At 43.3% G+C, this 14252-nt stretch overlaps 1 protein-coding gene across 1 annotated transcript in view; it reads right to left on the bottom strand.

Annotated features, from left to right (window-relative positions):
* Window positions 1–5397: 5397 nt before the first annotated feature.
* Window positions 5398–14252, bottom strand: part of CPPED1 (calcineurin like phosphoesterase domain containing 1) — a 127638-nt gene continuing 118783 nt past the window's right edge. The window contains exon 4 of the mRNA XM_043455282.1: window positions 5398–5884. Within this exon, the coding sequence (XP_043311217.1) occupies window positions 5655–5884 (230 nt within the window). The 3' untranslated portion in view covers window positions 5398–5654. The remainder of the gene's footprint in view (window positions 5885–14252) is intronic.

The raw sequence follows: 14252 nt of genomic DNA, 5'->3' as shown, positions 1-14252 counted from the left end.
TCTGGTCAAATAGATGCTAGGTTTGGGAGAAACCTTTATCCATCTCAGCTGACTGCTCTACAACTGTGGTTAACCCTCAGGGCAAAGTGAAGGGGGGAGAGGGAAAGTTCTGAGCTCCCTGTTTCTGTTCACTCTCCAAACGACCAAGTAGGATTTTTAAGTTTATAGTTATCTGCAGAAGGACTGGTCTGTGGGAATTAAACCACTCAGCTCTGAGTAAAGCCCATTCCTTCTCTATTTCTTCAGTGTGCACCAGTCTGAACTTTAAGAAAAAAAAAAAAAAAGAATTCCTCTTCACCCCTTCTGTGACTTCCATCTGTCTTTTCTTGTGCTGAAACAAAGATGTTCCCTAAAGGTCTATTTTAAGGTTCTGACCTTAAGGCTCTTCCAAGACTGCTAAATTTTCTCAGGAATCTCATTCATTCACATAACCTTTCTTTCTGGGAAGCACTTCCAAGATGCGTTTTTCACTTCTTTTGAGTCCCTCACTTGGATTTTCAGCCCTCTCTTTTCCCGTATAACCTTTGGTCTAGAGTCAGTCCCTTCTCTGGGCTCACCTGCTTTGGTTACCGGTACAGTATTTGTTCAGTAAGCAGGACTTACAGTTACTAAGTCAGGAACACATCTCTTTTAACTCCCAATTTCTTCACTTTGAGTGGAGAACCAAGATAACACTGATATTATTCACTGACTTGTTGTTGACAATACCTAACTCTAAGGACAATCCCAAAAGAACTACCACAAGGCTTGGGAATATGGCCTCTTTTCCTTCCTTCCCTCCCTGTATTGAGTGCTAATGTATTATGTTAATACATTACAATATTGATGTCACCACCAGTATTGATATACATTGTATTCCACATTCATTACCAAGTCCTTATTGAGCAGCTGCTCTGTCCCAGGCAGGGTTCTAAGCATTGGGAAGAGTGGCCAATGAGACAGACAAGGTCCTTCCTGCTGTGGAGCTTGCATTCTGGGTGGGGGTGAGTGGTACACATCAAGATCATGGAAAAACAAGCAAAGTCCTTAGTGATACGCTATGAAGGAAATAAATGAGCGGGGGAAGCGATGCCTGTGGCGGATGAGGAGCATAACGACAGACAGGTGGGGAAAGAAGGCCATTCTGAGGACGTCTGACCTAGAGCCCCAAAGGACAGGAAGCCACTTCCCATCAGAGACAGCAAGTGCACAGGGCAGTGGGGCTGTCAGCAAGAGCAAGGGGGCGGAGCCCAGGCCGAGAGGCGGGGCGGGGCAGAGTGGGCGGGGCCTGGGAAGTCACAGGAAGGAGTCTGAACTTCCTTCTAAACCAGATGCAAAGCCCCTTTAAGGAAGAAAATTACTTTTTAAAGACAAATATCAGAACAGAAAATAAAAGGTAATTTTTGAATATTCACATTTAATGAAATTTATTTACAGAGTTTTTTTTTTTTTAACTTATATAGTTCCTTTGGGTTTTATCTAAAGAAAAAAGCCAATCTGAATATATATTTTTGTGTGTGTATGTGTGTAGTCACTAATGAAAATCCACTGACGGAAAAAGAAAATTTAGTCACTAAAATGTTTTCTAGAAAGATGCTAGAGGTCATTTATTAATCCGAGAAAAAAATTCTTCATTTTGTGTGTATATAAATATACCTAAAGAGCTCTCCAATGGCATTAAGACAGTATTTTATGAAGTTATAAAAAAAAAATCAATATTACCTGTCAAGTACTCTCTCTTGAATGTGCAACCAAAACCGCTAAGGTTATCTGAACAAGAAATCCCTGGCGTCTATTACAGAGAGCTTTTAATAGAACTTGCCTTGACAATTTATTCCTAAATCTTCTTTTTTCTCTTTAGCTCAATACAGTATTGCCACTTAATTTCACGACTGCAAAAGGCTGTTTTAGACACTACTTGGGGAATAAGTATTAAGGGTTCAAGTAAATGCAAATGATGTTTTTGCTACCTTTTCTCAAAAGATTTCACATAAGAGAACAGACTGTAATATTAAATTGTATTATGTATATATAGATTTACAACTCAGTCTCTTTTGCAGGCACATAAGGTAAATGGGGACTTCCCAGGTGGCTCAGGGGTAAAGAATCTGCCTGCCAATGCAGGATATGCCAGAGAAGTGGGTTTGATTCCTGGGTCAGGAAGATCCCCTGGAGAAGGAAATGGCAATCCACTCCAGTATTCTTGCCTGGAAAATCCCATGGACAGAGGAGCCCGGCGGACTGCAGTCCATGGGGTCACAAAGAGTCAGACACAGCTGAGTGACTGAGCATGCTCACAAGATAAATGGTCCTAGTTTTGTTTTTTTATAGTGCTATGAACATTGCTGTTGTTCAGTCACTCAGTTGTGTCTGACTCTTTGCGACCCCATGGACTGCAGCATGCCAGGCTTCTCTGTCCTTCACTGTGTATCCTTTTAAAATTTTTTTTAATGGAATATAGTTGATTTACAAGGTTGTATTAGTTTCTGCCATACAGTAAAGTGAATCAGTTACACATATACATATGTCCATTCTTTTTTAGATTCTTTTCCTAGTCCTAGTTATTCAACTCAATTGACATTAATTTGACCAAACTCTGGGAGATAGTGAAGGACAGGGGAGCCTGGTGTGCTGCAGTCCATGGGGTCTTAAAGAGTCAGACACGACTTAGCGACTGAATCACAACAACAAGTTATTCAGGCTTAAAACTTGAGTCTATTAGGGACTATCTTGGAATACTGAAAATCAAGACATTATGAAATATTCCAGGAAATTTTCCACATCCCCCCATCCCCACTCTGCCCTCCAACCTGAGGGGACACATGACTGAAGACTTGAGATGAACTTATTTATTGTAAAAAGCAAATATGGTTAAGATGATCATCTCTCCACCTGTGGTCCACAAACCCACTCCTGAGTCTTGACAACCTGATTCTAGATCACTGTAAATATCCTTCTTCCTTTAGCAGTCCCTTATTTCTTTTCCAATTAAAATCATTAATTGAAGCGGGGAGCCCTGAGAGAGCAGCTGGCTTCCTACCCCCTGGGGCGGGAACCTGAACAAGGAAGGAAGCATCACCTGCTGAAGCATCTACTGGTGTGGCCAGAGCTATGTCCTGTGGCCCATTATGGTTCAGTTCAGCTTTTCAGTTTCCTCCAGTGGAAATTCTCTGCCTGAACAACCTGTTCCTTGGACAGGCTTTCGCCACCCTGAACCTGGTGTCAGAGAAGGGGCTTCTGGGCCCTGCTCAGGCTTTGCAAACCTAGGGATGAAGTCCCAGGGCCTCTAACACTGAGTGCTGAATGCTGACTACTGCCAAATGCAGGTACAAACCTTTCACTTGTGAAAAATGTTTCCCAGGAAAGAGGACAGTGTTGGGGAACACAGGCTCAGCAGCTGGACTGCTTACACTTCAATCCTGCCTTGCCCACTGTGACCTTGGCCAAGTGGCCCCCTACTCTGAGCCAATGGACTTAAAACAGTACTTAGCAGATAATCAACAATCAAAACCATGGCACTTATGATCATGGTGTGTTTTATTGTTTTATCATGGCATAAGGCACTTTTTAAAAAATATCTCTTTTTAAAAGGAAAAGGAATCAGAAGTGAACACACTGGTAATTATCAACTATCAGACTTATAATAATTTCCTAACTCCTTTCTGAACCTAACACCACTGGAAAATAATGCTATTTGCTTACTTTAAAAATGGTGAGGATTTCATAGGATTCCCTCCTCTTAGTATATTCTTAGAACTGATTCAAATGAATTCTTTTTAATTTCTTGCTGTGTTTTGAGTTAATTACCTTATTAGGTTTCTGGAAAAGGAGATCTAGAAGTTTCATTTCCATTACTTTAAATTATTTCCATATTCTTTCCCAAACCCAAGTGCCACAGTCTAGAGTATTTCTCACAGGTGACATGACAAGGTGTTTCCATTAGCCCTTGGTGACGAACTCTCCCCAATTGCCCCCAGGAACCCTGAATCTGCACTGACAATTCCAGTTCACAAGTTACGACATCCCAGGCCTCAGAAATCAAGGCTTACTGGTTATGCCTCTTCCTGAATTCCTCTTCTTGATTTCTTCTAGCCACATCTGTTGTGAAGAAAGATGAACACAAGGCAAGAATGAGGCAGAACTCTTCAATAGAATCACACTAATTTTGAAAATTTTTAATTTTCTTGCCACATAACAATGAGCTATGGTGTGTCACTGATCTGGAGTATAATTAACTTCTTGTCTTTTGTTCCTTATGAATTTACATATCCAATTATCTTTCACTTTAATTTCTCATGGTTTTGCTACATTGACTAAAACTTTTCAACAAGAAAGTCATTTAATTTAATGGACTTTGCAGTTCATTTGTAACCAGTTGGGTTTTTTTTTTTCTTTTTTCTTTTTTAGGATGACTGAATGCTACTGCGTAACGCTGTGGAGTTTTCCTGGCAGGATGGTGAGTACCTAGGTTCCTGGTCCACCAGGACATCTGCTGAAAAAGATGTGGATGAACTAATGCAGTGGTCGGGAGCAGTGGAGAAGCAGTGGCGAGGTAGATTAAACAAAGACAATGTTGATTTTAACCCATCCATGCTCCTGATTAAGGCACCAGCAAGTGCATTTAATCAAAGTTGGTGCCAATTTAGATAACGTAGCCGAAAGCGCTGTTTTTGCCCCGGTAAATTCATGCTTCGTTTCTGGGGAACTCTGCCTCAGTTCCCATGTCTTCTGTGAAAGCAGAGCTAAGGGTCTCATAAATGGAGGATGATTTCCATCACAGGAGAATGCCCACATGTGGAGGAGTTGTTGCAGCAATGAATGAGAGGGAATCAGGTGTGCCGCCCTTGACTGCAGAGATGGACCTTCAAGGGCTCGGTTCTAGTCTCTGGGATGAGGTTTTCAAATATGGACAATTTATGGCTTCCCAGGTGGTTCTTGCTTGGAAAATTTCATGGACAGGGGAGCTTGGAGGCTATAGTCCATGGGGTTGCAAAGAGACGCGACTAAGCGACTGAGCACACGTAGGTGCAAAGGCGACTCTTTCAGCTGCCAAGAAGGTAAACGCAACACTTGACCTGCATCACCTTCATCACTGGTCCCAGACTTTAACAGCAAATGTCAGCGGCTCAGCTCCTTATTAAGATGAGTCTGCGGCTCTAGTAATGGGACATGGTGATTTGTTTTGTTAGGAAGGAAAGGAGATGACCTTCATTTTGCTTAACATTTTGGGAGTCCTGACCACAGTTTATTATAATCAGATGCAGTTTGCTCAAAGGATTATCAGAGATCACACTTGGATGTCAAGGTGTGACTGAAGTTGATAGGTAGACATTTACCAAAGGCTGCCAGAAACCATCTAATGAAGAGCAGAGGTGAGAAACACATCATCAGGAGAACGTATTTAATCACCCATGCAGGGATATTCTAATAACATCATTTATTCTTTCATTCTCAGGCTCCTCCCTCCTCTCTTTTAAAAAGGGAGGGCAGTTCCATTTGAGTATCATTTAGGGCAGGACCCAGTCCTTTAAGGGGAAGGACATAAATTCACAAATCTGCCTGGAACACTTTTTTTTGTTTATTCCAATAAGGGGTTGTATGCAGCTACTGTTTCTAACAAAATGAAAAAAAAAAAAAACAGTAGAAGTGAAAAGTAAATCAATCGTAATCGGTGATTAGTTTTCCTTCAACAGATCCATCAGATCGTCTTCTATCCCCTTCTCACTCAGCTCATCTAGGCTGTAGTACCGGTGGACGATTTTCTCAGCGGTGACCACCACGACTCGGAGCCCGTGGGCATCTTTGCCCAGCTGGCACCCGATGGCGGATGACACCACCATGTCGAGGTTCCGGTAGGTGCCCCCAGCGTTCCTGTGGTAGTGGCCGGAGAAGACAGCCTTGACACCTGCAGGGGAGGGAGAGAGCGTCAGGGGGCCAAGGATTTCCACTGAGATAACCGGGGGCTCCAAGGGTTTCTTCTGTGAACAGCAGCACATTGTTAATGATAAATACATGATGTTATTCAGCATTATATAATAAATACGAAGGTGGCACATGTGACATCGAGACTCTTTCCAAGGATAACTCAGTACACAATACACTATTCACCTGTCTGTCTGCCTTGCACAGGAAATGCTAGCGAACGAGTAATGTGCAGTATGTATACGGTGCTCAGCCGCGTCCGACTCTTTATGACCCCGTGGACTGTAGCCCGCCAGGCCCCTCTGTCCATGCAATTTTCCAGCAAGGATACTGGAGTGGATTGCCATTTCCTACTCCAGGGGATCTTCCCGACTCAGGGATCCAACCTGTGTCTTTTGTGTCTCCTGCATTGGCAGGTGGATTCTTTACCACTGAGCCACCTGGGAAGCCCCAAGGAACAAGGAGAGAGGGGGTGATAAAGTGAATGACTTTGAGAGAGATGAAGGAAACCCTCTGAGGCCTACACAAACGGCCACAGAAGGCAGAAGGTACATGTCCATGAAAAAGAACGTGTATGGAGCTCTAATCAAGACAGCTCAGCAAGGTTAACATTTAATGTAGCTCTTCCTCTCCAAACTGAGAGCCACGATGGGTCAAATACAAAAAAAGAAACCAAAGGACAGAGGGAGCCGTCAAAACCAAAATAAATAGTTCTAGCGACCAGAAAAAAAGCGGAAAGACAGAGTAGTGAGTGGGAGCTGAGCTCTTATAATCGAGACTGAAAGCACTTTCTCTGAGATAAGGAAATAAAGGTTGGCTCCTGGCAGAAACAGGGGAGCCTCAATACCTCCAGTTATGGAAGGAGATTGAAGGAAACCTCTGCTGCCCTGGGTCAGGGCAGTGCTGGGCTGGTGTGGTTAACAAGCGCTCCAAAAAAAAAAAAAAAAGAGGCTTGACTTGTAAAGAGTCAAACATGACTTAGCGACTGAACAACAACAACAAAATATATAGCGGAACTATGTGTGACTTTGTTCTGTGTTTTCCATGTCTCTTGTAAATATGTTATCACACTTTCATAATTTTAGAAATAAGAAAAAATAGGCAAAGAAAAAGAAAAAAAATTATGTCTTCCCTCCACCACCACATACACAGAAGAGACTGGTAAGTGTTGAGTATGTTGAGTATTAACTTTGCTTCTTAATATAATTTATTTAATGATGAGTTTGTATAATTAAATTGTAGTAATGGCTTTTAACAACCAACTCATATAGCTCCTTAACATTTAATCATTGGTTTTCCTGTGCTGGTAGGAGGTGCCTCCAGGCCAGCACTGGGTGAAGGCTGACTGCAACCCATGGACGTAAGGAGGGAAGACAGACACGGGCTCAGGTCAAGCAACCAAAACGTGTTTCCCCAGGATGACTGTGGGACCAGGACTTTAAAGCAGTATTATAAAGCCTGGTCCTAGATGGATACTTTTGGGGTGGAAGTAACCAAAACCACTGGACAGAGAGAAGTTAGTCAAGAGAAAAGTGAGGGAAAAATAAAACTCCAAAATGCTTCTTACTCAGATTGAACCTGAAATAAAAAATCCTACCAGCCATGAAAATCTCATGCTAAGTAACAAACTCTTCAATCAGGGACATGAATTCACATCATGGGAAATCAATGCTATTAACAGTCTGGAAAATATTTAAAATAAATATTTGGCCTTCAAATATTCTCAATAAAGCACTAATATCTGTAAAAAAGAATAAGACGTCATGAAACAAAACAGGCATGAATTGAATAAGAATAGTTGGTAATGAAAATTTAGAAATGGTGAACATAAAAGTTAAAGTTTTAAAACAAAACTCTCAATAAATTGGATAAGTTGTAGACTAGACACTAATCAGATAGGGCATCAGTGAGTGAAAAGGAAGAACTGAGGAGCTGAATCAGAAAACAACATAGAGACCCAGACTCAAGCAATATGAATGCGCAATTCAAAGAACCCAAAGGATGGGTTAAGAGGTATCAATGAAGGCTTAAGAGGAAATGGAACAGAAGGAAGGAGGCAATAATAGTAAGAACAATTTGAAAAAATAATAGCCAGGAATTTTCCAGAAGGGAGGAACATATGGGTTTTCAAAAAAAACAGTACTAAGTAGGATATATAAAAATCAATTCACACTGACATATGTCATGGTAAAATTATGGAGCATCAAAAAGAAAAGTTTTCAAAAGATATCATGGCAAAAATATTATAAAGGAATGACAATTAGACAGGTAGCAGGCATCTCAATCATAAAAGAACCAGGGAGTGATACCTTCAAAATGCTTAGGGCAAGTAATTGTGAACTCCATTTTTTTACTTAACTAAACCATCATTCAAATTTAAGGGCAAAATAGATACATGTTTGTACATATAAAGACTAAGAGTCCACCACTTCTCAAAAACATTACGCTAAGTTAAGAAATGTCCAGAATGGGCATATCCATAGCAAAAGAAAGCTCATTAGAGGTTGCTGGACGAAGAGGGGAAAGAAGGAATGGGACGACTGCTAACAAGCACAGAGTTTCTTTGCAGAATGGTAGAAATGGTCTGGAATTAAGACAGTGGCAATGGTAGCACAGTTCTGTGAATATATCAAGACCACTGAATTTTGTAGTAACTGTTACTGAATTTTTTGAGTTCCTTGCACAGCAAGGAGATCAAACCTGTCAATCCCAAAGGAAATCAACCCTGAAAATTCACTGGAAGGACTGATGCTGAAGCTCCAATACTGTGGCCATCTGATGTGAAGAGCTGATTCATTGGAAAAAACCCTGATGCTGGGAAGGACTGAGGGCAGAAGGAGAAGGGGGGCGACAGAGGATGAGATGGTTGGATGGCATCACCAACTCAATGGACATGAATTTGAGCAAGCTGTGGGAGATGGTGAAGAACAGGGAAGCCTGGCGTGGAGACAGGGTCACAAAGATTCAGACATGACTGAGCAACTGAACAGCAACATGATTGGGATTAAAACAGTAATTGACCTCTGTGATCATAATTATGGCATGAGAAAAACATCAGGTAGATCCCAGTAGACCCTTTAACTTCATGACTGCAGTCACCATCCACAGTGATTCTGGAGCCCAAGAAAAGAAAATCTGTCACTGCTTCCACTTTTCCCCCTTCTATTTGCCAGTAAATGTTCTATAAAATACCTGACCAGTACTTCTCAAAACTGTAAAGGTCATCAAAAACACAGAAAGTCTAAGGAATGGTCGTAGTTAAGAGGCATCCACACCATGGAACACTACTCAGCAACGAAAAGGAATCAACTACTGACAGATGCAATGTCTTGAATGGATATCAAGGAAATTTCACTGATCTTAAAAAAAGCCAATTCAAAAGGTTCCATACTGTATGATTCCATTTACCTAATTCTTTCTTTCTTTATTTGGCTATGCTGGGTCTTCATTGCAGCACATGGGATCTTTAGCTGAGGCATGCAGGATCTAGTTCCCTGACCAGGGACTGAAGCCAGGCCCCTTGCAGTGGAAGGGCAGAGTCTTAGCCACCGGACCACCAGGGAAGTCCCCACTTCCATTACATTCTTAAGGTGGCAACATTACAGATATGGTTGCTAGGAGTTAGGGACAGGGGTGCAGGGGCGTTGGGTATGGGTGTGGCTACAGGAGGGATCTTCATGGTGAAGGAATTATTCTGCATTTGACAATGATTCCGGAAAGCATGATGAAAACACGATCCAAATGTTGAGCCCTGCTCGTCAGTAGGTCTGGGAAACTTTGAACAGAGCCCTGAAGACTACAGCCACTGTCCTGCAGTAGGAACTGAGACCCACCTGTACATAGGTGTGGCTGTCTGCTGGCCCGGGCCCGCAGCTAGGGATGGAAAGAAAGGTGACCTAGGTTTCCCTACTTAAAACAGCCAAGGGTGGGGAGACAGCTATTTCCGTTGACTCTTATTAAGATGCAAACAGACATATCTCATTTCAGAGGTAACTAGGTGCAACTGGCTTCTCACATTTTGTTGTGCATTCCCCTAGACCAATGCCAACATTTTCACATAAACATATCCTTTGGAAACACCAGGGAAGAGCCCACAGGTGTAGGTGTGTTGTGTCTGTGGTCATAAATACAGAGTGTGCACAGAGGCATTATTTATAATATCCACTTATAGGAGACTGGATAAATTATAGTATGTGTATTTTTTTTTTAAAAAGAGGTAGATTTACATACACCAGTGTTGATAGGCACCAAATATATTATTAAGTATGAATAGCAAGATGTAAAAAAAATTGTGTGGTCCTGTTTTTGTAAAATAAACATAACATCCATATGTAAAACAGATACCTAGTGGGAAGTTGCTATATAACACAGGGAGCGCAACCTGGTGCTCTAGAAGGGTGGGAGGGAGGCTCAAGAGACAGAGTTCTGTATATACGTACACACACACACACACACACACACACACACACACACACACACTTGGGGCCGACTCCCGTTGTTGTATGGCAGAAACCAACACAACACTGTAAAGCCATTACTCTCCAACTAAAAAAGAAAAAGATAATGTCCGTGTGAGAGCATGTGTATGCATGTGTTTGTATCCTCAGCTGAATGGGGGACAGACAGACACTAAACTCACACGGGTGATTTCACAGCCAGGCTAGTGGGCGGCGGGGTTAGCAAGGGGGGGAGGCATCACTTTTTATGTTTTCATTGCAGTAATGTTTGCAGTGATCACGAATTGACCTGGAGATCACAAGCCAACATCGAGGTGGCATGGACCGGGAAAGGAGCACAGGAGGGACGGAGCCATGTGGCTAAAAGCTGCAGCTGGAACCATATCACTGGGGACGTGAAAGGCTCCAGACCATGCGGGCTGGAGGGCTGTGGAATGCCTGCCTGCTCCACCGCCCTCCTGGGGTTTCCGAGCCTGACGGTCTGTGCTGTCGGAAGTCCCAGTGGGAGCGTGTGCAATTAGACCCACCTTGGGGAGCTCCTAATGGCCAGTCGGAAAGCACTTAGTATTATTATTTTGTTGTCTGCTAAATCATGTTTATGAAATTTGGCTCTTAATGCCTAATTCATAGTTGCAAACTGTATTATTCTGGAGGGAATGCTTGGCAATTTTGAAAGTAGTTCGCATTAGCCATAATTAGCTGTAAAAACTCACTTATGTTTAAATTTCACGCCGTACTTATTGGCATTTGCCGAGATAGGAGCATTAATAGAGACTGTGCAAGTGACCAGCAGAACTTTCAGAATGGGTGTCGGCGGGCTGCGGACAGCTGGGTTTCTCCACCACCAGCGAATCCCATCCATTCTCTCCCCTGGGCCCAAGTGCTCATCATTTATTGTTAATGTCCCAAGTCACAGAAAATGTGACCAAATGAGGATTTTTAGGTGAGCAAAGGTGCCAAAGGGGACTAGAAATAAAGATTTTGAAAGAGATTGTCAGTAAGAAGAGCCATTGTGTTCAGACTCTTCTCATTTCTGGCTCATTCCATTACAATAAAGAACTTGGTATTTGCATCCTGAAAAGGCAATGAGGCAATGACCATATGATAAATTACAAAGGGACATCAGGCAAGAGGCTAAAGTCTGTCTCAAAGTAAGGACAAACGAATGACCCTCCACTCTCCTGGGTACTGGTGTGGACCTCAAGGCTCTGTGACATTCCTGGTTGGCCCAGACATGAGACTTAGGTGGGAAGAGTGGGAGCCTCTTCTTGGGTTGGAACAAGAACCGGGAGTCTGGCATTTGGTACTAGAAGTTTCTGGGTCTACTTCCCACCTCCTGGGAAGTCAAGGAGTTCTGAATCTCCATCATAGCTCCTGGTCCGGTCCCAAGTAAGGGCAGACACTGAGGCAGAGTGGGTGGAGGGAGGCTTGGAAGTAGGGCAGGACTCGAAGGACTTTCACCCAACGTCTCACTGAATTCTCCCAATAGACCTCTGTCCTGGGAGGGAGAACACAGAAGTCATTCCCATTTTACAGATGAGAAGACTGAGGCATGGAGAAGTTAAGGAACTAAGGCAAAGGGACTCAGTTAGAAAACAGGGCAGCCAGGATCAGAACCCAGGTGCTCGGATGCCAGAGCCCAAGCTGCAGACTTGGGTTCTGTCCTTGGGGATCTTGGGCCACTTACTGACCTTGGTGAACCTCGACTTCCTCACCTGTTAAGAGAATAATGACACCTGTCTCATCAGTGACAGAGAGGTTTGGATGAGGGCATAGATGCTGACCCTTTTGTGACCCCATGGACTGTAGCCCACCAGGCTCCTCTGTCCACATCTCCCCCCGAGGGGCCCCTCCTGGAGGGGGACACAGACACAACCAGCTTGGCCCCGCAACGTGCAGGCCCTTGTCTGAGTTACAGTTCTGCCACCAGGACCTGTTTGAAGTTTGAGCCATCTTGCTTTGGTATTAGCTTTCGATGTGGATGCATTGATTCACAACTCAATGCAGGTTAAGGAATGTGTTAATAAATCATGGTTTCCCTGACAAGGGGATTGATTTTAGCGGTGTTTTCTTGAGTTGGGCAAAATTTCCATTCGGCCTGTTCATCAGTCATCAGCGGCCGACATGGCTCTGTGGTTCCTTAATTGAGTATTATGTATAGATTGTTTTTGAATTATGAACTGCTGTAAGGAGATGACAAGCATCTTCTTAAATTACCACCAGAGGAAGAATTCCTGGCCGAGGCAGCCCCTACACCAGGAGGAAGCCTTCTGTGGCATTAGTTTCATATTTATTTCCCCATGGTATCAAGTCATAAAGATGCTATAAAGGCTATTTTTAAGCTGCCCTGATTCAAGTTCATTTCAAATCAATCAAAGGATTAGGAGGCAACCTCCATATAATTTAATATTCTCATTAATATCAGAAACTTGCCTCAAATCAATCAGGAAATCGGGGATGCACCCTGGTAACAATTTTGGTATTAAAAACTGACTTCCTTAATGCCTTCGGTGTTACTTACGCTTGGAGAGTATAAACAGATTCTCCTTGGGCACTTTTTACTTTTATCCTGCCTGAGTACATATTTATGAAAATGCTGTGCATCTTTACATTGCCAGCTGTCACAGTGAAAATGGTGTCACAAATCATTAGTCACACTCAATTTATTCTGTCTCAGTGGTAAGGGGGAAAAAATGGGCATCATAAACAAAGAAAAGGGCAAGAGAAATAAAGGAAGGTTGGTTTGAACATACAGAAGTGAAGTGAAAGTCGCTCAGTTGTGTCCGACTCTGTGACCTCATGGACTATACAGTCCGTGGAATTCTCCAGGCCAGAATACTGGAGTGGATAGCATTTCCCTTCTCCAGGGAATCTTCTCAACCCAGGGATTGAACCCAGGTCTCCCACATTGCTGGCAGATTCTTTACCAGCTGAGCCACAAGGGAAGCTCTATAGAGAAAGTAGGTATAAATAATCCCTCTTGAAGGCAAGCAATTTCTCAGCAGGCAGCCAAGATGCAGGTCTGGAGATGATCCCTGCAGGCAGCCAGTGGCCTGGGATGGCTGAGATAGCATCAGGGGAGATAGCAGAATATAAGAATACCAGAGTGGGTTGCCATTCCGTTCTCCAGGGAATCTTCCCAACCAGGAATTGAACCTAGGTGTCCCACATTGCGGGCAGATTCTTTACCGCCTGAGGAACCAGGGAAGCCCCAGCATGACATACTTCATATTAAATTATGATACTGAGTTGCCAATTTTGGAGTTCTAGATTCCAGTACAGTAGCTCTCAGAATTTCACCAGCAGGTATCTTTTCAGATGCCCAAGTGTCCATGACCCAAGTCTGCTAGGGACCGTGGAGAAAGGAAACGGCCTGCTCCTCATTCTCTGGGTAAGGTAGGATGCCGTTTCTTCGGGCGGTTCAAGGCAATGAACATTTGCAGAGCTCCCTCTCGAAGCCAGGTGTTGGTGGAGCCTAAGGGGGCACCCAGATCAACTGTTCCTAGCAATCAAGAGCTTAAAGTCTACAGCTGGGTAGCACTGTAAAGTGCTTTCATAATAAAATGCAGAAAGTGAAAATAGCAGTGTAGCAGTGTTTTATTTACTGAGCATCTGCTCTGAGCTCAGCACTCTGCACGTGCCTCATCTCAGTTAAGCTTCCTAAGGACCCCCTCGAGGAAGACAATGTCCCCTTTTAACAGATGACAGGATCAGGCACAGAGAGGTTAAGTAACTTGCCCAGGGTCACACAGCTAGAATTTGTACCTGGATCAGACTGACTCAGAAGTAGTTGCCCTGTCTACCAGCCTGGAGGTACAAAGTGCCACGGATCATGGCTGGTGCTGGGGCCCAGTAAGAAGGTTTCCTGGAGGGGGTGGCTTTGACCTAAGCACA

This window comes from Cervus canadensis, chromosome 32 (assembly GCF_019320065.1).
Source record: "Cervus canadensis isolate Bull #8, Minnesota chromosome 32, ASM1932006v1, whole genome shotgun sequence".
Classification (NCBI taxonomy): Eukaryota; Metazoa; Chordata; class Mammalia; order Artiodactyla; family Cervidae; genus Cervus; species Cervus canadensis.
This window is presented reverse-complemented; position numbering and strand designations above follow the sequence as displayed.